Source organism: Armigeres subalbatus, chromosome 3 (genome assembly GCF_024139115.2).
Source record: "Armigeres subalbatus isolate Guangzhou_Male chromosome 3, GZ_Asu_2, whole genome shotgun sequence".
Lineage (NCBI taxonomy): Eukaryota > Metazoa > Arthropoda > Insecta > Diptera > Culicidae > Armigeres > Armigeres subalbatus.
The window spans coordinates 178,521,150-178,544,888 of record NC_085141.1 but is presented as its reverse complement, the minus strand read 5'-3'; the positions used below and the strand labels follow the sequence as shown (position 1 = coordinate 178,544,888).

The window sequence follows — 23,739 nt, the reverse complement described above, 5'->3', positions numbered from 1 at the left end:
TTACACAAATAATGTTACTCTCTGGGAAATATCAAAATGTTTTGAATTTATTAGCAAATTCCGTTACATGTTTCCGCATGGAATATTTTGGCGTTCGACAAAACCATGTTCAGTTACCTTGAATTTATCATTTGAAATTAACAAACAAACCAACTTCCAAAAAACTTTTAAAATCGTGCCGTTTTGCTTGTTGTCCATCTAATGCAACGGAGATTATTTTCTTGGTTTGCTTTTCGAATCGTCAAGTGCAATAACAACGATTGCATTGCTATGTAGTTTGTTGTCGCCAAGTTAGCAAAGTTTACACTACCATCAATTTCGTTTGTGTTACGTCTGACTGTGCAAAGTCGTGCCAGAGCATTGCAATACCATGTTTAGTTCCACAATGTGCAGATATTTTCTCGTAATACTTGCACGTGCTGCAGATGCCTTGAAACGGGTGACAAACGATTTGTGGTTTGTTCAAGCAAAGTTGTTTCATTACTTTCTTTGAACCCACTTGAACGAACAAAAGTACGTTCGCTCTTGGATATAGATCACATTAGGAATCTTATTCGGTCCATACGTAATGGTCGTGGTGTACAGTTAGATTTAGCTAAGACCAACTTTTCCTGCATTTTGGAGCTACTCAAAAGTAAAATATTTGATACTCACTTGTTAAGGAATTATAACACTACGGAATGTACTTGTGCTTGAAAAGGATATTTGGTGATGTGTGTTTGTTACATCTGATTGTGCCCAGTTTCAGACATATTTAGCCACTTCAAATAAAATGCAAAAATGACTAATGTGAAACACTGACCACTAGAAGAACACACAATAAAACAGTCTTCTTTTTCTTCAATGGCTCTACATTCCATCTGGATGTTCTATTGGCATTTTCACAGTTATTAATTGAAAACGTTTTTGCCTTTCTCGTACAACTAAGTTGTACCGAAAGGCTATCATTTCACTCCGAAAACGAACTTTTTATAGAAGCCTCTGAGACCCATAGTATTATATATCAATCGACTTAGCTCGACGAGCTGAGCACATGTCTGTCTGTCCGTGTGTATGTATGTGTGTGCACTAGGGCAGTTCAAATTTCAAAAATGTTCGAAAATTCCAACTCCCATATGTCTATTAGCATCATTTTGATAATATAGGAGTCCTGGCAAAATTTCAGGCAATTCGGTGGCATTTAGGGGTGGCGCGAAGTCAATTTATGTTTATATGGAAATTTGTATGGGAAAAACGTAAAATTTATTCAAGTCTCCCTACAGCTGTCAAATCGTGATGAATTCAAATAAAAATCCCCAACCTCCATTTTTGGATTCGAAATTCTGAATTTATATTAATACTATAATATCCCGACATCTCCTTGTGAATTTTGGGGTAACAAAATGGGGAATAATCGTTTTTGTTTTTCGATGATGCATTACACAAATATGGAACAATTGATGCTTTGGTAAGGCGAAATGCGTTAACAGTAGGGCAAGGTGGGGAGACTTGATCACCCCCTGTTTTATCAAGAATCAAAGTAGTTTTGTTCTAACGTATTTTTTAGTATAGATCCTCTAGATAAATGACCTTTATGTAATGCGTTATTTTTTGGATTGACAACCTTATTTAATCTGTAGGGCAGTTTTTTTGCTTTGACCTTCCTGAAAAAATTTTAATTGGACACGCAAAAATTTAACAACTTTTCATAACAATAACCTAATGCTTTCGTTTTTTCACAGCACAAAGCCATAAATATGCTTAATGATCTGTACTGATGAAAATGGCAACATTCCAGCAATGTTTTAGGATATTTCGATTTAAAGTTATTGTCTCAATATGGAGACACTTGATCCCCCATTAGTCACCCATACAAAAAAATGGCGAAAAAAAAATATAAATCTGTTCTCAGGCTTCTAATTTTTAGTAGATTTGACAGATTTGATGAAGGGTTGGCAGGATAAAATATTTATTGCGTAGATACTATAGAAAGGGGATCAAGTCTCCCCAAATTTTAAAAATGCATGTGCTGTCGAATTCAATAACGAAAATAGTTCATGAATGTATACGCACAGCAATTCGAAAATTCCGCGTATTTTGAAGGAAAAATATTTAAAAAATCTGAGGGCACCTTTCTAATTTTATAAAACGAAGTTCTTGGAGAGGGATCAATTTTCCCCCAATACTTTAAAAGTCGATTTTAGACAGTACTCCAAAAATCGATTGTGCATCACTAACAACAATAATTTAAGAACTGTCATACGTTAGTAAAGTTAAATAATATATTTCTTAGGGAGTCTGTGTGGAAACCCCAAAATTTTTTTTAAATTTTTGGCTGTGATACATCGGAAACTAGCAAAGAGGATCAAGTCTACCCAGTCTCTCCTACTTGTCATTTTAGTCAAAAAGGCTTATGAAAGCCTTGACCCACACTCATAAAGGATCCATTATAAGCAACAGACGGTGAAAGTTAGTTCATGGTAAAATCTTAAATTTTCAAATCTCATCGGTGATTAAAATCATGCGTGAGTCAAATCCCATCAGAATCATGGTCCAGACAATCACTCATGATTCGAATCGCGATTTGCATCATTGCATGGTTTTTACGTGTTCTTCACTGTTGAATGCATTGAATTAAGTTTCTTCGCTTAAAATAATGGCTGATAAACCCATGTGTAAAAAAACATACGCCTAGATTGCGTTTTGACGCTTGTTAGAGCGAAATCATTTTTCGGTGAGTGAGCGAAGCGATGCGACTCTGTCCAAGAAACTCAAGCACAATGTTCTCCCTACAGAATCGCAAGCGAGTTAGCTCGTGCATGAAGCTTCGATGATTGAGATTTAAGCATGATTCTACCAACACTGTACACTAATGTGAAAAATTGGATCAACTCACCTACATGTTTTTTATTACCTCCACCAAGAAAGGCAATATTACCACTACTAGGTGGATTAATCTGGGGTTTTTTTTAGAACTATACATGCACCATTTACTTAATTTTGTAGACAATTGATTAGTGGAGTGGCTTTCCAGGTTCTTACCCAGCTTACCGTCCTCTATAAGTGACGGACTTACCCTCAAGCCCATTTTTTTTTTTGCAAAAGCTCCATAATAAATATATTTTTGATCATATGCACCTTTCAGTCCACCTCGATGACTGCAAAGAGTACACAAAAGAATGTGTGTATGGAAAAACTGATAATCTGAAAGCATTTTTCACGTTACAGCCTAAAATTTAACAATGAAATATTATATCCGGAAACGCGGTGGCGGTGCTTGCACTTGTTTTGTTAATGCTCTTGACATTCGACAGTTCACCGTAGGTTTTATGTGATTCAGGAAAGCAAAACTAATAAATAAAAGCTAACATGACATGAGGTCATAAAGTTAAATGAAAAGTGATTAATTATAAAAGTCTGGGAGTGACGCGCTTACCCACAGTGCCGGGCTTACCCAAATTTCTCCTAGGTGCGAGGGATTTCAGACTAGAGCAACATTTCACACATGCAACAATATTGCAAGAACACTAGCATCGCCTATTGGTAGAATTCATAATTATTTTTCAATCACAAGACAGTCCATTTCCACCAGCAGAACTTTGCATCATTGACATCATTTATACAAATTTCAAATTTGTGCGATAATAACATTTACAATTTGGAAGATTCCATACATCGGAATATCTTGAGTACACTGGATTTTGTTTTTACACGATTTACACTTTCTTAATTTTTCACCCATCCTAAATGCTTAACGCATATTAATTACCATGTGATTTTTCTTTGAATTATTTAGGATTTTTTGAAACATGTTGCAAAGATTTTGGTGGCAAATTGAAGTCACACGACCAAAAATACGAGCGAAAAAAAATCGTGTAAAACAAAATCCTGTGTAGTTTAAAATAATAATTTCATAGATACCACTGTGCGGTCCAGTTCTGACGAACGAGCTATCCGTCACGGGGTGTGCTGTCTACTGCCCTATTCCTAATATATCTCACCCTCACTACCACCACCTAGAGGCCAAGTTATAAACTAACCAATGCCTCATGTCAAAGCATACGCCTTCCTGCATAACCTTTTTGAAAAGGTGCAGATCAACATGGGTAGGATTTTCAGAGATAGGTTTTTGTACCATTTTTAACGAAAACCCTTCCTCGGTACCCGCCCACCTATGGTAACGTACTGAAAGATGATTCAATTATCTTTCGAAACAGCTCAAACAAATCCCAGATTTGTCAAACAATAACAAAGTTTTAACAATTACAATTTGGGGTTAATATGACCCCAGAGCTCAAACAACGTAGGTTTTTTTTTTAAATAAAAGTAGGGAGCGGGACCATTTGGGCAACACCCCCTATTCCCGTCTGCAACGTTAACCATGTACTAAAAAAACAAGTAATTCGGTTGTAGTGCGCTCGAGTAATGAACGTTGCTGACGGGAATAGGGGGTGCTGCCCAAATGGTTCTCTACCCTATACTGTAGCGTGGCTACTGTGGCTAAGTACTCGGACGTCTTAAAGGCGATGAGGAGTGACGTCAAGCTCGGTGAACTTGGCTCCGACGTACGTCGAATAAGACGTACCCGGATGGGCGAGATGATCCTCGAGCTGAAGCGGGTCGTCTCGCAAAAGGGCGCCGCCTGCAAGAAGTTGCTTCCGTGGACAAAGGGCGTGGTAAGGCCACCTGGAAAGCCGGCAATGCACAATACCATGGTGTTCTTCTAAAAAAGCGAGTCACGATGTTCGATGCAACCCAAGATGTCTGTTGAGCAGATTCCCCCTCCATTGCTTAGGAAGAAAAAAAAAATACTGTAGCACCAGATTTCTCATGCAAATTTACACTTGGGGAACAGTTCTCGGCAAGTTTTTCCTTCTTCTTCTTCTTATCCTTCTTCGTCTTCTTACATCCCCCACTGGGACTTTGCTGCCTCGCTTCTTGGTGTTCATTAAGCACTTCCACAGTTATTAACCGTAGGGTTTCTAAGCCAAGTTATCATTTTTGCAATCGTATATCATGAGGCTAACACGATGATACTTTTATGCCCATGGAAGTCGAGACAATTTCCAAACCGAAATCGTCTAGACCGGCACCGGGAATTGAACCCAGCCACCCTCAGCATGGTCTTGCTGTATAGCCGCGCATCTTACCGCTAGGCAAAGGAGGGCCGGCAAGATTTGCCAAACTACCAAAAATTAGGAAAAACGGTTGAAAACTAAAAAATGGCTGCTTTTCAAAGTGGCCTGGCGTCATATTGACACCAGAGCAGTGTTGGTAAAATCACTCATAAATCTCAATCAACGAGCGTTCCCGTGCGAACCAAATCGTCTGCGATTTTAAAGGAATGCATCACGCTTGAATTTTTCATACCAAAACGCATCATTTCACTCATTTGCCAAAAAATCATTTTGGTTTAAAAACGCATTTGAAATCAATTTGCGGGCAATTTATTGCTTATACATGGAATAGCGTCTAATATTTATGCGACAAACGCCAATTAACTGTTTTTAACGAAGGAGTACAAAAGAAAACCTACGATGATTCAAATGGATGATTCAACTCATCCATGAGTTTTTAGGTGCTGAGTTGGGTGCGTTTCAACTCACGCTTGATTTGAGTCATCCATGAGTTTTGAGATTTTGAGTTTTTACCAACACTGCACCAGAGCACAGACAGAAGGTTAATTGCACAGTTTATTCTTCAGATTAGACAATGTCAACACATATTATCATATTGAGTAAGTGAAGTTCTGCGATCTAAACACGGTTAGATTAGCAAACTCTTTTAAGCATTAGTAACAATAAATACATCGCATTTCAATGTTTCTAAAACTTGTCCAAAAACAAATAAATGAGAGAAGATGTTATGCGTGTATAACACATTACGAAGCCACAATTCAATGGATGAATTCTTGGAGGAATTCAGGAAGAAATACATGGGGGAATTGCCAGGTCAACTTCTGGAGGAATGCGTGTAAGATTTTTTTCCTGAGTGTAAGGAGGAATTCCTGAAGGAGCTTGCGGAGGAATTCCTGAAGGAACATCCGGAGGAATTTCTGCAGGAACTTCCGGAGGAATTTTTGAAGGAACTTCCGGAGGAATTCCTGAAGAAACTTCCGCCAAGGGGGGTCCCGTAGCGTAGTTGGCTACATGTTCGCCTTACAAGCGAATGGTCATGGGTTCGATTCCCAGCCTCTCCACCAAACACTCGTCAGTCGCCGGATCCGCAGCCCATACGGTGGCGTTTGGGGTACGCGCCTTACCTTCACGGCTGCCTGATGACGACTGACAAATTGTTCTTCTCGGAGGCATTTCTCCAACGTTACCCGGATAAATGGCAACCGAACAATGCAACGATCAATGGATACACGACATGGACAAAACGGACACAATGGACTCACGACGAGATGGACTGGCACCGACAACAATAATGGTAATGGAAATCTAAAAATAGATTCTGTGTGGATTCTGTACAGCAGAATACCACAGTAGATCTCGGCACATCTCTGTGGTGATGGTGGACATGATAGTTTGTTTGACTCTGTGCAGTGATAAAAATATAATTATTACGTGTGAAAGTGTACTTGTGCCACGAGAAATTAGTTTCTAAAGTGTGCCTGAAGTATTTTTATATCAGGATAAGTAGGAGATATATTATCTCTGTGCCTAATTATATCTAATTTTGTGATTTATTACCCAACACAGCATCCCGCGAAGCCGTAGTACAACCTATAGTTTCGTGCGGCAAGCTGTCGTTGTCGTTTTTGCACCTTTGATTTTTCTATCTCTGTGTATTGTGTGGTGTTTTGCATATTGGTATCCACTGCTGTGTAGCGATAATGGAATGCGAAAAGTGCAAAGTGGGGATCGCTATCAACGATTTTCCGCTGTGTTGTTGTCAGTGCGATAAGCACTTTCACGCCCGCTGTTCTCCTATCGAGAATAAGGCAGCAGCGAGGTTGATAACGGAGAACGCAAATGTGCTATTCACTGTCTGTCGAGTCGGTTTTGCGACGGGCAGAATGTTAAGGTGTCGGATGTTACCCGTATTGAGGAAGAGATGAAGAAATTTCTTCTCTCCGATTCGATTGGTGGTATCCGAGATCACATTGCTGCCCAAATAGATAGCGCGTTGAAGCTCGGTATGGAACAATTGGCAAATAAATTGAATTGCGTTTTGGTTGAGGCTATTAGTGGCTTCCAAAATCTGTTGGTCAAGAGTTGGAAAATATGAAATGTTCATTTTTTCAATTTAATTCGAATAAAAGTTTGGCTGCAATGAATGTAATGCATGGTACTTCAAGCCCGGCCTCAGAGCCAGGTCAGACTCCCAGACCTAAAACGCATAAAGTTCAGGATGATGTTAATGAAGCGTCAGAGAATTTGTTGACTGAGAATGTTAGTTTCGCGGATGTTGTAAAAAAGAAAGCTGGGAATAAAGTTAAAATTAGTAATAAAATCGCTGTTTCACAGGTAGCGAAAACTAAACGTAAGGCTCGTCCGGTTATTGTGATTAAACCAAAAGAGTCCAACCAGAGTAGTGATGCTACTCGGAAATTTTTGAACGATAAATTAGATCCAAAAACGGGAAAGACGGCTCTATTATTGCTGAGTGTGCAACAGGATACAATGTAAATGTTGTGAAAGATGGCATTCAAAGTGATCTGGGTGAAAGCTATAATGCTGTTGTTCCCACTTCGGTGCCAAGGCTTAAAGTGATGGGCATGTGCGATAAATTATCCTCCGATGACTTCATCGAGATTTTAAAAAATCAAAATGAAGACATCGCTATAAATGAAGTAAAGGTTATCAGGACGTACGAAAATCCACGTTTCAAGTACAACAAATACAATGTTGTGATTGAAGTCGATAAGGATACTCATAGTTGCTTGCTGACCGCGAAGAAAGTGAATATAAGGTGTAACAGTCAAAAAATCAGGCCATTGCTGTTAAATGAATTTGTTTTAATTTTAATCCCCCAAGCTTTTTATAGCAAGATATTCACTTTCACTCGGGCAACCGAATGAACTTGAATGTACTGTAGTAGTCATACAGGCGTTGTAAAATTATTAGAAAATACTACCTCAGATCACAAAACTCGAGCTTGGGACCAATATATTGAGGACCGCGACGAATATGTGGAGAAAGAACTAAAAATTAAAAACGAGACAGACAATCAGACGAGGGTTTGAGAGCTTGTTGGAGGAATAAGGACAGCCTATGGTAGAAGTAAGAAAGTGATTAACTTCCACCAACGATCTCACGAATATTATTAAATTATCTTGGTCAAATGGACCATTTCAGTCTCCTCTTTTTAATCACTCGTCCACTTCTAGCGATCACTTAAAACCGATCAGTTGTGTTCTTAGCTATCGGAAAGTGTTAATAGAAAACCACGCTACAAAAGACAGTTGTCATTGAAGGTTAAGTTCTCCCCAGTTGGTGTAATAAAACCAAAGAGTTTTATTTTAATAACAATTCTGACCAAACGAATAGTTTTGTGATATCAGTCAGGTAAATTATAAAAAAGTGAATTTTGATAGATAAATAATAGGAGTTGTTATATAGATTCCTCATCGAATGTGCTATACACGATTACCAGAACCTATAAGAAGAATTTAGCTGTGAACAAAGAAGTAACAAGAAAGGTAGCTATTTTAATGTGGCATGTGGTTTGGGTGTGTGTTAATCTTGGTGTGCAAAAGCCACACCACGTGGCTTTCTTTGCTTGGATCTCTATCCCCAGGGATCACAATCTCCTCTGCCGGACACGTGCGTCCCAATCAACCGAATCGACATCTGGAATTTGCACTTCTCGTTTCTTGCCGCGGGGCGAAGAATTTCGTTTCAACCAGAACCGCAGAGCCCACCAGCGAGCGAAAACCTGTGACCGTTACGAAAAACCTCACTAGGTCGTGGGAATCCGATATCTTCGGACACGGTAACCCCCACTACACGAAAGCGACGCGTCGTGGTCGCAACGAACGGTTCAGACCCTACTTTCATCGTCTTCCGTATCAGGGCTCAAGCGAAGCGAGAAGATCTTCCACTACGATCACATCAGTTTGTCGGATTGAGACACGAACGTCTCGAGGTGCAGGTGCACCGATATCGAACGCGCTCAGCGGAGCTATTTTGTATGAATCTGCAGATCGAGTGGTGCTAAATCCGCTCGCACTAGGAGACCAGCATCGTCAAAGGATCAACAACGGCCGCAACGTCATTAGGTACCTTAGTATAAGCCACAGTCACACCCATAGGTAGATAGGTTAGGGAGGAATTCGTTGTATGGGTACGAAAAGCTCCAATAAAATCATGAAAGTTCAACCTATTACTCTCAGTGAAAGCTAGTTGTGTTATGAGTATCTATCTTGAGGAGAATGATTTTCAATTTCCAGTCCGTCGCGATTATTGAGAGAGTCTTCGTCGGTTCAGAGATCAGTTGGTCTGAGTAAAACGAGTACGCTTGTTACAGTGGGTTGAATTTGGGAATCTGATAGGCTTGAGAACCTGCCCTGAGTGTCTCTCTCGGGTTAACCGGGCTCGTAAAAACAGTGCTGACATCCTTGTTAATCGCAAGGTTGGCGCATAAGTCAGTGCCGGAAAAAGGCTCTATTTGGAAACCCCCTCGTTTACAAAGGTTTGATCGGTGCCTTGTAGTTCCCGAAGTTAGTGTTCTAAGATGCTTCCAATGTGGAGAATTTGGGCACATGAGTACGGAATGCAAGAATAGTATTGCGTGTTCTAAGTGCAGTGAAGGTCACAAAACATCTGATTGCACGTCAACTGCTTTGAAATGTATCAATTGTTTGAAAATGAATAAAGAACGTAAAATGAATCTGGACGTAAACCACGGAGCATTTAGTACTGAGTGTAAAGTTTATAAAAGGTTATTTGATCGTAAAAAGAGCAGCTTACGTTTCAATGAATAGCAACCAAGTTCCAGTAGAAATGTGAATAATTTAGATATTTTGTATTTGAATATTGCTGGTTTGTCTACAAACTACGTTCTACGATTGTAGAAGATAAACGTCCACTTTTAGTATTTCTATCCGAAACTCATATTGTTAACTTAGAAGCATTTGATCAATATAGTATTCCGGGATATAGTGTTGCTGCTTGTCTATCACATTCGAGACACACCGGCGGAGTTGCTATTTATGTCAAAGAATCAGTTCAGTTCAAGCTTCAATTGAACGAAGTTTGCGATGGCAATTGGTTCTTAGGCATTGCAGTTGTACGTGCCATGAAGTTGGGTAATTACGGTATTTTATATCACTCTCCCAGTGCTAATGACCAGCATTTTTGGAAATTTTGAAAACTGGTTAGAGTCGTTTATGGATCCTAGTAAATTAAATGTTATTGCTGGCGATTTTAATATCAATTGGTGTGACGATTCAAATTCGAATCATTTGAAGCGATTAGTTGACTTTTTAATTTAAAACAAAAAGTAAATGAGTATACGCGTATTTCTCGGCACAGTAGAACTTTGATTGATCATGTTTACTCTAACTTTGATTCTGTCACTAGTGTTACGAATTGTGATTTAAAAGTAACCGATCATGAAACACTAGTCATTAGCATTACAGATGACAGTAGTAATAATAACGATTTGGTAAAACTTAAGTGCTGGAGAAAATATTCGAAACAAGGAATTACGAGCCTTATCGAAACAAACGTGGATTTTCGAGAAAATACTGGTAATTTAGATCAAAGAGCAGCTGTTATCACGAGCGTCTTAAAATCCTGTACCAATCAATTAGTTGAACAGAAATTAGTAACTTTGAATAATTCAAACAGCTGGTACAATCTAAATCTTTTACGTCTTAAACGTAAAAGAGATAAGTTGTACAAAAAATGTCGTAAAAGTAATAATGAAAATCATTGGAATAGGTACCAGGTTGCGCGGAATAAATATTCGCAATGTTTAAAGCATACTCGATGCGAATATATTCAGAGGAAAATTTATCAGCATCAAAACAACAGCAAAGAGTTATGGAAAATATTAAAATCTTTGTTAAAACCTAGTTCTTGTAAACCGCGATCCATAACTTTTAATGGCACATTAGAAGAGTCAGAAGAAGTAATTGCGTCTAAATTTAAAGATTATTTTGCCGACAGTGTTTCAACCATTAACCGATCTATCGAGTTAGTGGATGAACCTGACGAAATAAAACAGCCAGTGAACAGTAAATTGAGATTCGATTCCATAAGATTTCAAGAACTTGAAACGATTTGTTTTGATTTAGGAAAAAAGGCTGGTATTGGTAATGTTCATGCTAAAATTATATAAGATTGCTTTCATGTCATCGGACACAATCTACTGGACCTGATAAATGAATCATTGCAATCTGGGCACGTGCCGCAAGTTTGGAAGGAATCGTTAGTGATTCCAATTCAAAAGTTGCTGGAACGATTAAAGCCGAAGAGTTTCGTCCCATCAACATGTTGCACACAGTAGAGAAAATTTTAGAACTTGTTGTGAAAGGCCAGCTACTTATGTATTTAAATAGTAATAGCTTGTTAATACCAGAACAATCGGGATACCGGGAGGGTCACTCCTGCGAAACCGCTTTGAACTTGGTATTAGCTAAATGGAAAGAAAGCATAGAGCGTAAAGATACGATTGTTGCTGTGTTCTTGGATCTGAAACGCGCTTTTGAGACAATTTCTAGGCCCTTATTGTTGAAAACTATAGAGCGCTTTGGAATTTCGGGTTCTGCATACAATTGGCTTAATAGCTATTTGTCTGACAGAACTCAACGGACTGCTTTTAATGATTCTGTATCTAATCCCGTGGAGAACACCCTCGGAGTGCCACAGGGAAGTGTATTGGGGCCCCTTTTGTTTATTATGTATATAAATGACATGCGACGGGTTTTACGTTTTTGTGATATAAACTTATTCGCAGATGATACTGTGTTATCCATTGCAGCTAGAGACTTAGAAGATGCGATTGAACGCTTGGATGAAGACTTGCATTCTTTAAGTAGATGGTTGAAGTACAAACAGTTGAAATTGAATATTAGTAAAACAAAGTATATGATTATTTCGCGAAATCGTTCAATAGATAATGTCTCTGTGAAAATTGATGACGAGACACTTGATCGCGTACGTGAAATTAAATATCTTGGCGTGATTATTGATGATAAATTGAAATTTGACCAACACATTGACAATGTCATCAAGAAAATAGCCAAGAAGTATGGAATCCTCTGTCGACTGAAAAACGAATTAAATATTGCTAGCAAAATACAGTTGTACAAATCAATCATCTCTCCTCACTTGGACTTTTGTCCTTCCATTTTGTTTTTAGCAAATCAGACACAAATATCAAGATTGCAGCGTTTGCAGAATAAGATTATGCGTTTGATTTTGAGATGTAGCAGATTCACTTCCTCAACTTTTTTGTTGGATGCTTTGCAGTGGCTCTCGGTGAAGCAAAGAATTGTGTATTTGACAATGGTGTTCATTTTTAAAGTAATTAACGGATTGCTGCCTCGATATTTGTGTGATCGAATTGAAAGAGGATGTGACATTCATAGATATAACACTAGAAACGCGAAAGATATAAGAACACCGTACGTTTTGCATAGGCTGGCCAGATCATTTCGGTGAAAAAACGGGACAAACGCACTTGCCAAACAAATATTTCACTCTTCAAAGGGGTTCGGACAAATACCCGAAGGAACATTTTTCGCATTTCTTCAATATTTAAAGAAAATTGTGGAATTTTGAAATCTTACACGCAGCGAAATTTTGTATGATTCAACTAATCAAAATTATTGTTGAGTTAACAATCGATCTATTGTTGAATTAAACAAACAATATTGTTAAAACAACAATATTCTCTGTTTGAAACAACAAAATAATTGTAATTTCAACAATATTTCTATTTGATCTCAACATGCATGAGTTCCTAGCAGCGTGTATTTTTTGAAGTGTACTTTCGTTTACAGATTGGCTAAAATAACACAAACAAGAAGTTGCCGAAATATCGTGAAATTATTATTTCACCAGAAGGTTCACAGCATTTAAAGAACGACAGATTTTTCCCAAGGTTTTTCCGATGGACAACAGGTGAGACATCAAATGCATTTTCTAAATAAATCCCTAATTAATATAAACTCTTCCTACGTTGCTTACAGAGGATTTATGAGGATGACGATGCTAAGCAGCAAAGATCGCCACCGCTTCGGAAATAATCATGGAGGACGTGAATTTATGTATTAATGCTGTGTATTCATCACAGGAGGTGTTCTTTATTGTAAAATTATCCTTAAGGAAGAATAAAACAAATTGATGAATACTAAATCGTCACTTTTCTTTTGTCACATTCTTTTGATTGAAAAAGGAAATTTTGGTAAAACAAATTTGTATATCAACAATAATTATTGTTAAATTGATCATGTTTGTTTGATTGAATCAAAAGTAGATTGATGATTGTTCCCACAATAATATTGTTGAAACAACAATCATGCAGCTCCAACCATGATTGTAGAAACAACAATATTCTAGATTGAATCAAAATGAAAATATTATTAGCCCTGAGCTAACAATATTTATTGTTGAATTCAAACCGAAATATTGTTGATCCTACAATTCATTTTTCTGCGTGTATTTTAATCCAGTCTTGAGCATGCATTGAAGATTTTATTACTGACCAGTATCGAAAACTTTTACATTTCTGAACAATTGAAAATAACAAAAAAAAAAATAGTCACCCTGCCTATAGCCGGTCTGGGCATTAGAGAGATAAGAAAAAATATTTTAATTTTTTTTTTAATGTGAAAACAGCAATAGGGATTATTGACTTCCTTTGCCAAAACCCTTTTCCATGCATATGAGTGAGGTTCAATCTGCAGATAAGAATAACAAGAATCTCAACAAGAAAAGAACATTATAGTTTTGATTCTTTCCATGAATATGTCAAAACTAATCAATTCACAGTCTTTTTTGGCCGAAATTGATGTGAAGGTCCCTAAAAGCCTCACACCTCGGGAATCTTGGTGGGACTCATGCAATTTCGTCGCGAAAAGTTAAACAAATACTGGCTATTGTATAGGCTGGTTTACAGCTCGGACTCTCTGAGATTTCCGCCGTATTGTATTTTAAATCAGGCCAAAATCCTAATTTTCTACGGGGTCCCATAAATGCCGCCCACACATATGAAAGCGAAATTTGTAGACAAGCTCCTGATCTGTAAACCAGCCTTAAAGTACGTGGGGATCGAAATCCGATAAAATTTTCGATAAATCACTACGCAAGATTTAAAAAAATCGAAAATGACCCTAATATTGGAAATTAGAATGCTTGGTCCTGATTTTCAGGATATACTTGCGTATCAAGTTACCGGCTCCGTTCAATTCACTGATGAAATTATAATGCCTTCAGAATAAGTAGAACAAAGTAATCGAAATAAAACTTTAAGAAAAAATCTGCAGGATAAATGCTTGTTGTCATTAATTGATAAAAACCTGAAATACTGAATTTGTTTGAATAATATTTTGGAGCTCTTTGGAAGAATCAATGAAAAAACGGGACAAATTGAGGATTTTTTAAATTACGACGGGACAGCACAATAAGGTCTAAAATACGGGACTGTCCCGTTAAATACGGTACGTATGGTCAGCCTATATTTTGCATGGAGCTTCACAAAATTCTTTGTTTTTTAAAGGTATCAATTATTTCAATTCGATGCCTACACATATCAAACGTGCAACTACACTATCACAGTTTAAGAGACTTTGTGTTTCACACGTAAAAGCTGCCTTTTAAGCAGCTACTTAGTTGACTTTTAATAATTCAATAAATTTTGTATCTTGACGAAGTTTGACCTACGGATTGTTTGTTTGGACAATTGTATTTTTTTATTTATTGAGGCACTGATAAACTGTTTTGTTCGCCTCGATGATGATGATGGATTTTATATATATTGACGTAATTGTAATTTGACCTTTTTGTGTAGTCTACAAAAGTTTGAGTCTCGCGCGCGCAAAGCAGATATGGATGATTTTTAAAATTTATGTACAGTCTTGCGCATTTTCAACTGTTTGAATGATTCTTCGGATTAGTAATGGGCTATCTGGTAGAGTTTTGTTCCCGTGGTTGATACCGAAACTTTTGATATCGACGGAGCGGTAACACAAGTTTTAGTTTTGTTGACGACTTAGATTATTAATTTTATTGATGCTTACGAGTGATAAACGTTAAGTGGTCTTGTATAAACATGAAACGCGATTCTTGGTGGAACTTTTGAAATCTGTGCGAGAGGTATCACAAGTTTTGCATTTTAGTATAAACTCGAAGTATCACTACCGATGCTTATGAGAATCTGTAGATGAAAACAACAGTTTTTTTCTTAATTTACCTTTTTTGCTGGATAGTAATGAAAAGTTATGTAATTCATATCTGTGATGGTAATCAGATCGTTTTTGTTTTTTGCAAATCTGATTAAATTGTTATTATATCATTCAATTAATTATCTTAAAGATAAATCGTCTAGCTCAAACCTTTGTAGGGGTATGTGGCGGGACCATCATCATCAACAGTAGCGGTTAAGTAACACAGAGTGCCTAACAAATAAATAAAGGAATAAAAAAAAACTTCCGCCAAGAATTCCTGAAGAAACTTCCGAAGGAATTCCTGAACAAACTTCCGGAGGAATTCCTTGAGAAACTTCCGCAGGCATTCCTAAAGTAACTTCCGGAGGAATTTCTGAAGAAAATTCCAGGGGGAATTCCTGAAGGAACTTCCTGATATATTCCTAGAGGAACTTCCGGAAAAAATCCTGGAAGCAGAGATGCCGACTGTGGCCAAAATTCTTCTCTTTTATTTTTTAGAATTTTCAACAATTAAATAAAACTTATTCAGTGAGTGCAACTAATAGGAGAACTGCTCTGTTTTTCATCTCACTGACCATATATTTATCTCATCATGAAACATGCGTGCTTCATTGCTTGGTTTTTGATGGGACGAATATCGTAGCTATGAGATGAAGTCCAGGAACAGTAACACTAGATGCACAGAAAAAATAATGAAAACTAATCAGCGCGTAAAAAATACAGACGCGGAAAATTACACTATTCTGAGCATACATGAATCTTTTCCATCAATTTCGCCCTAAATGTATGCAACTTGTATAGCATTATGCCAGGTAATCGAATAAAAACTGACATAATGCAATACAAATTGCATACATTCAAGCGAAAATATCGTTTAAGATTACACTCTTTTTGGCATTCCCTTTATGTGCATTACTTTCGTGTAAATTTCAACAACTTTTTCTATCTGTGTGGATATTAGAATTTTCGAAATGTCACTTAATTCTGACAACATGCTGCACGCTGAATACACGCAGGTGCGCGGCGCGGGCGAAATAGAAGAGCAGATTTTCAGCCAATTGTTTAGGACATTGTAGTGATTATAGTTTACATTCAATATTGCCGATTTCACCAATTTGAAGAGTTATGTGTAGATTGTGATTTCCCCGCTTCTTTTTCTCACACTCACTCTCATTTTGGGTTGATCGATTTTTGTTACTGAAATTTACCCAATTATAACCCATTACTCGTTAATCACATGTAAGCGTGTACACTCAATCGATTCCCGCCATGATTTGACGTCTATTTGTTTTCAGATTGAGCACTCACACACAAATATTATACACGGAAAATCAAACTTTTTTGAGTGTATTGAGTGTGAGAAAAAGATGACTGTGAGAAAAAAATCTCGCAAAACTCTTATAAAGTGCAAAAAGCGCAATACAATATTAATTTTATTAGTTTATTAATGGAAGTGATTATTGAAATCACCCTATAAAGCTCTTCGTCCAAACACATTTCCGTGCTTTCATTTTGCGGAGATCTGTAGGATGTTATTGTGTAAGTGTGAGTAATTTCCGTTGTCACACTGTAGCTTCAATGGTGGATTGCGTGAATGATACTTGTATATTTGTATGGGTGCGGTTTTGGACAGCGTATGCGTCGTTGGCTGACGAATGAAAAAAAATTGGTCTTCAGTTGATTGACGAGTTTTGAGGTGCGCGCTACGCGTTGTCTAATGTCGAATTCGTTTTTAAACCTGGGTCAGTGCCAACCCGAACCCTGAATAAAAAAACATTTTCAGTTCCATCTGTCATTGGATATGTTGGTGTGCGTAGCATCGTGTTTGTTTTGATTCGAAACATATGATCCAGGACATCCAGTGCGTGTTGGCGTTGACTAATCAGATCATGATAAATAAATATGTTTAAGTGCGTGAACTGATTTTTGCGGATAGTGGAATTTGCTTTTGGGTGGATATAAACAGGGAAACTGCTCCTGGAATTCATCTCATGGCTCCGATATTCATATCATCAAAACCAAAGCAATGGAAAGGAATTTGGATTGTTTATTATTTTTGTGATTTTTCTCAGCAGTGAGCACGCATGTTGACAAAAAGAGGCAACGAAATTGGTGCTGCATTTCTTTGTTTCCCGTGAGATGAATATATGTTCAGTGAGATGGAGATCGGAACAGTTCCCTATTTAATTATATTCAATAATCCCGTGCACAAGAATTCCGTATTTCCGCAAATTCATCGATTTCCGCAAAAGTTTTTTTTTTCCGGAGAATACTCAGAAGCATGTAATAAAAATTCTCCAGGATTCGCTTATTTTTTTCCTCGCTACATCTCCTGATAAAGGTAGCCGCACACCTCGGGAAAATTTTCGGCTGGAATTTGGGCCCCGTGCATTTTCAATTTTCAAGAATCTCCCGGAGGAATCGCTCAAGGTACTTCCGGGGGAATTTATGTACGAAACTTGCGGAGCAATTCCTGAAGGATACTTCGAGTAAGTTGTATTCTAGAAGAATTTTCTGGAGGAATTATATAAATTAATTCCTAGAGCAACTTCAAGAGAAAATCCTGGAACAGTATTCAAAGATATTCCTAGAAGAATTTTCAAAGGAATTCATCTCGAAAAGATCGCTTGGAAAAAATATGGAGGAATGCCTGAAAGATATCGCCAAAAATTCAAAAAAAGAATGAAAGAATCTCTGAAGTAATTTCTGGCAGAATTCCCGAAGAAAATTCTGAAACGCACGAAAAAGTTTTTGGAAGAATTTCAAAAGAAATTCTGCAGAAAAAATAATTCTATTCGGTATTCCTCAAATATATTTTTCTGACAATTCTTAGGGGATTTTGTGAACGGGTTTCAAGGGGAATTCTCAAACTACATAATTCCATCCACCGACCTAATTTAGGACACCATCTGTGAGAAAAACCTAAATGAACTTATGAATACATAACTTCCCTAACAATTATTTTTAAAACAGAATCTAGACAACAGTACCGGATTAATTTCATTTTAAACTATAATAACAAATACCTATCACAAAATTCCCGGAAAAAAGATATTCAACGCGCATTTTATTTTAATAAACAGATAGATTCGTTTCTCCCTTCTGCTTGTTTATTCCGCCCAGTCCCACCCACCCACGTGGTTTTGACAGTTGTAGTACAGTTGTATTGGTGAACCCGGTGCGAAACCGTGAAACAACACAGTGCGAACCCGACAGCTTTGGGGTTGGAACTAGTGCGAACCTAGTTCCAACCTGAGCGAATAAAAAAACACTTTGACAGCACTTAGGTTGGAACTGGTTCCAACCTAGGTTGGAACTTTTTAAAAACGAATTCGACATAAGGATGATCGTTTAATCCGATTACGTTTCGGCTGAGAAAAAAAAGCGTTCAGATACGACAGACATCTCGGCGTGTATATGGGGGACCTTTATGACAAAAAAATGAGCATCACTAAACTTCCACTACGGGAAGATATACCTCTTCAGCTTTCATTTCGTGAAAGCTCAGCTCTCATTTCAGAAACAATAATTTTCACCAGAAATTCATAAGCAATTTAAAATTTAGTTCGCTTTTTATTTCATAGTCGCATTATTGCTATTGGCAATCGCTTTCAATAACATTTAATTGTTTGTTTAAGCCCAAGGTCAAGCCAAATACCGCCAACAGAAAACGCATAGGAAGAGATTGCATACCAGTGAGTTTAACCATTGCGAAACTGTAAAGTTTGCTAGCCAAATGTTGAATTTAATAATTTCGGCTCTGTTATGATTGTCCACATCTGATCCTTTGAAAGTAGGTTTAAAATAAAAGAATTAGAAGAATATTCATTTATCTGCCCTTGAGACGTGAAGAATGATTAAAAATGAATGAAAGACTCAACCTTGGAGTGACTCGTGACTGGCTGCTGGTATTAGATTAGAATGCAGGTTCTATTTGGAAAAGAAAAAAAAGTTTTTCGGGACCCGTCGGTAATTTTTTTTTAAATACCCAGGAATTGAAAGATAAGAAGCTATATTTTCACGTTGTTAAAATTTTAGCGATGCTCAATTTTTGTGATAATATTGTTCTACCAAACACGCCGTGACATCTCTGTAAAAACTGGAGGCAAACGCAACCCATGGAGCTAAATTATCCTTCTCTCTAATCAACTTGTCTTCGTGAACTATTTTGTTGAAGGTTGCATCATTCTAAGTGGAAAAGATACGATGATACATTATCATGAATATAGATATTGATAAGAAAATTATGTTAAGCTTTTAGTGAAATGTATTCAATTGTCATAAGACGAGTTTTTAATATTCCAGGAATTAAACACTACTTTATTGCAGAGCATTAGTGATTAATCATAGATTTAATCATGATTAATGAATAATGGGTTATTTAATCATTATTCATTAATCATAATGATACAAAAAATATGATTCAATCATTAATCACTAATCGTTAATCATAGAATTTTACATTTAATCATTAATCACTAATCATATTCATAATTGTATTGGGTTTATTCATTGCTCATCAGTTTTAATCATTGCATACATCGCTTTTATTCATTAATCTTTAATCATAATCATATAATTTTTATACCTTTTAACAACACAATTTGGTAAAAATGTTATTTGATTATTGACCAATATGATAATCATTCAATTTGATTATTCATTATCATTAATCATTAATCATATCGATCGTTAATCATTAATCATACACATATGGTGTCAACATTTAATCACGATCGGCAATCGTTAATCATACTCCAAACGTTTTATTCATTAATCATAATCGTTAATCTTTGTCAAAAATTAATTTAATCGTTAATCATAATCATTAATCATTGCCAAAAATAATTAAATCATTAATCATAATCTTTAATCATAGAGTTGAATGATTTAATCATATCAAATTTAATCATTCATTGGAAGCTTCATTCATTAACGCTCTGCTTTATTGTACCTTTGACAGATACGTATTTCGACCTCAACCTCAAGTCGAGTCAAGTGCGAGACACTGAAAACAGCCTTACTATTGAGGTCAAAATACGTATTTGCCAAAAGTACAATATAAGGTACACCGGGGCAAGTTGAAACGGTTTTTTCAAAGTTGAAATTCGAAGTGCTGTAAAAAAATCATTCTTTGATATATTTTGAATCCGTTTGCGGTGTTTGCTAGTTCGGGCCAAATATTATACATAAAAAATAAGCAACCTTAACAAACTTTTTTATAAATATTTTTTATAGGTATTTAAATTTTTTTTATATGCATCATTTCAACTTGCCCCGCGAATCGGGGCAAGTTGAAACATTGCGTTATATTCAGACGTAAACTAATTTTTCCTTATTAATAACAAAATGTATGTACTAAGTGGGACTCAATAAGCACGAGGTTGTAAAGGGGACTATAATACTGTCAGGATTCGCATAACAGACCCATGTAAGGTTTTGACGATTTTGATTTTCTTTCAGAAATTAGCTTAAAATTGTCTCCTGTTTAAGAAAAACTGATAAAACAGTAGGCTTTGTTCTAGAAATTTGAAAACAAATCCCACTTTTGTTGTCTCATCTTGATATTTACTCGCTTTAAAATCAGATTCCAGATTTTGATAGGTACTCTTTTACACAAAAAATAAACTTAAGTATGGTTCATTTAATTGTCCCACAGCAATAAATACGGATAAAAAATATTATGTCAATTTTTTGGAAAGATACCATTTTTTTTCAATTCAAGTTTGATAAATTCAACGGCATATTACTCAAGTCGGCGAAAGTGACATGGGACTCTTATGCGAATAAGGGCACTGTACAACAAAGTAACAAGCGTATTTTCAAAGACAAAATTCTGGAGAACGCACTACGCTGAAAATATATCAAATTGATTTTCTCCTACTGGTGACCACTCGGATTACTATTCAGGATGCTTCATTATTTGGTTCACTTGTATATTGCGCAGTTGATTAATTCTGTTGTGGCTTCTTCATGAATGCACATTAATTCCAGCCATCATATCTCTCATAAACTCTTCGATTGCAGAAATAGGCAGCTGGGGAAGTGAAAGGTGGAGTTAACGTTTACATACTCTATGTTTTCTTTTCTGAGTGTCAGTGCTCAGAAGATTGAGAATCTCAAAACTGCAGTTTAAACATGACCCCTTTTTATTCTAGTGGAGATTCTAGGAAGGTTGCATTCATGACAGAATGGGCGGAAATTAATTAAATTCATGTTCAGAAGTTTGCATGTTTTTACAAATTTATGTTTTTCGAATGTATTCACGGACCATGTTGAATTTTGAAAAAAAAATACTTTTAATTGCGAGGGTGACGTTTTGAATCGTTGTTTCAACTTGCCCCGCTCCACGCATTTCTATTTGCCCCGATGAGTTGAACATGCAGAGCAATATCAAACAACCAAAATACAAAAATTACAACGGGTCTTTCATCGATTTTTCATAATCATTATGCTTATTCAACATTGAATGATTACCTCCCGTGAAAATTTGATGAAAAAACTCTTCCAACATCGTTCTGACACCTGTTTCATTGGCACGTCAAATAGTTGGTTTGGATTTTGCAAAGGGCGAAAAATAAACAATGGCAGGGATTGCCTTTGGAAGCTGCAATCTTTCGGGAATGGCAGTCAGAAGATGCGTTTAGGCGAGTAGTTTGTTGAAAAAAATTATCAGAACATTCGGTCATTTCCTTTCTGAATTACAGCTTCTGTTTCAACTTACCCCGCATTTCAACTTGCCCCGGTGTACCTTAAGTGGTATTAAATGGAAAATTAAAAATTCGTCCTATGACAAGTGATAAATATAGTTGTGTTTTTTATATATCATGAAAAAAAATTGACTTTCAACCCAGGGCTAAGTCGTAGAAATTGTAGAATAACTAATTAACGAATTTTAGAAACTCATACAGCCTGCAAAATCCATGTTTTTATTTGAGTAATATTGGAATACATGCGTAGATAACGGAACGTGTGCGAGACGTATGCAGTAAAGAAAATATGGAAGCTGAGTTCATGGGGGCGAAGATATACTTGCAATAGTGAAAATTTACTGTACAATACGTCTCCACTTTTACAGACTTCAACTGCTTGCTCTGGATTGTGGAGCTTCGAAGAAAATTTCCAACTTCCGATTATAAGTCTATTGCAATCCCATTTCTAGTCTTTACACAACTGTACTGCCATTATACGCATAACTGTCCCATGTATATAGGAAATCCCAGCAAACATGGGACAAATATGCGTATAACGGCAGTGTACTAGAACCAAAGTATCTATTACTGATCGATTACTGAGCAGTAATTAAGTGCGCTTCCAAAATAGATACATGGCCAACTAAAATTAAATTGCTTCTTCTTTTGTGAAGTGCCATCAGGACTGATTCATAATAAATGGTGAACTCATTTTGTAACTTATGTTGAAAAGATAATTGCATTGAACATCTTATCATAAAGTAATCTTTACACCTAAAAACGATACAAAACGAAGTATGTATGAACTAAAGCAATCAATAAATCAACTATTGTCTGCAAAAGGCTTCCATTGAATCATTCAGCACTCACCCATCTCCTTCCATATCGAACTTTCCAGCTCCTTACTCCAGAGCAGCAAGCCACTAAGCAGATCAACTTGCAGATTGCTTCTGCCATCTAATCTTCCGAAGATGATTAACTCGGTCGGCAATATTTCACCAAGGACGCTCGCCACTGCTCGGCGGTCCCGGTAGGCATCGTCTGCCGCACTATCGTCCTCGTTGCGGCGTTGGTTACTGGTATTATTGCTGGATGTGTTCCTACTGAGGCTATCATCATTATTGTCTAGCGTCGACTTGTTGTAGGTACGGTTCGCATGGCTTGTCTCTAGTTCCGCGCCATTATTTATGCTCCTAGTTATAAGTTTGCTCCTATTGCACTTGGATTTATAGTTAACGCTGCTGTACTTATTGTTCTTGGCATCGGGTTTTTCTGCTAGGCTATACGACGTGGCCTGGGGAAATTGTTCGAGTTTCCCTTGCGTAAGCCGAGAGCGACTATTTTTGCTGCTACTAGCCATGCTGGGAGAAAAAAATAGAAGAGGAAAAAATAAATATTTACATCGTTCAGTTGAGGCGATAGATATTGATAACTAAAACAACTAGTACAAAATGATATCCGACAAGCGGAAATTAGTTTCATGTATCTTTAAATTAGCAATTTCATGTCTTTATTTGGAAAGTAAAGTAAGAAGACAAATTATTATTTAATAAAAAAAAAATAAAAATAAATGCAATGTATTCTGGAATATGACGGAGCTATTATTAAAAAATGTTTTCCATTCATCCAAAAAGATGGGATTGATTAATTCCCGAGCAGAAGTGATGACCTCGATAACGAACAATAAGTTGTTATGCGTTTGGTATTTCACCTCTTATGCACACC

The 23,739-nt window shown here is 36.8% G+C and overlaps 1 protein-coding gene and 1 long non-coding RNA gene across 2 annotated transcripts in view; one reads left to right on the top strand and one right to left on the bottom strand.

Annotated features, from left to right (window-relative positions):
- The window catches only part of LOC134219161 (uncharacterized), a 108,871-nt gene that overhangs the window by 34,440 nt on the left and 50,692 nt on the right, over window positions 1–23,739 (bottom strand). Inside the window, exon 3 of the mRNA XM_062697863.1 lies at window positions 22,885–23,375. Within this exon, the coding sequence (XP_062553847.1) occupies window positions 22,885–23,375 (491 nt within the window). The remainder of the gene's footprint in view (window positions 1–22,884; window positions 23,376–23,739) is intronic.
- Window positions 7,964–9,970, top strand: LOC134221331 (uncharacterized). The gene is made up of 3 exons (XR_009982327.1): window positions 7,964–8,492; window positions 8,547–8,626; window positions 8,684–9,970. It is a non-coding gene; the product is annotated as an uncharacterized LOC134221331 (long non-coding RNA).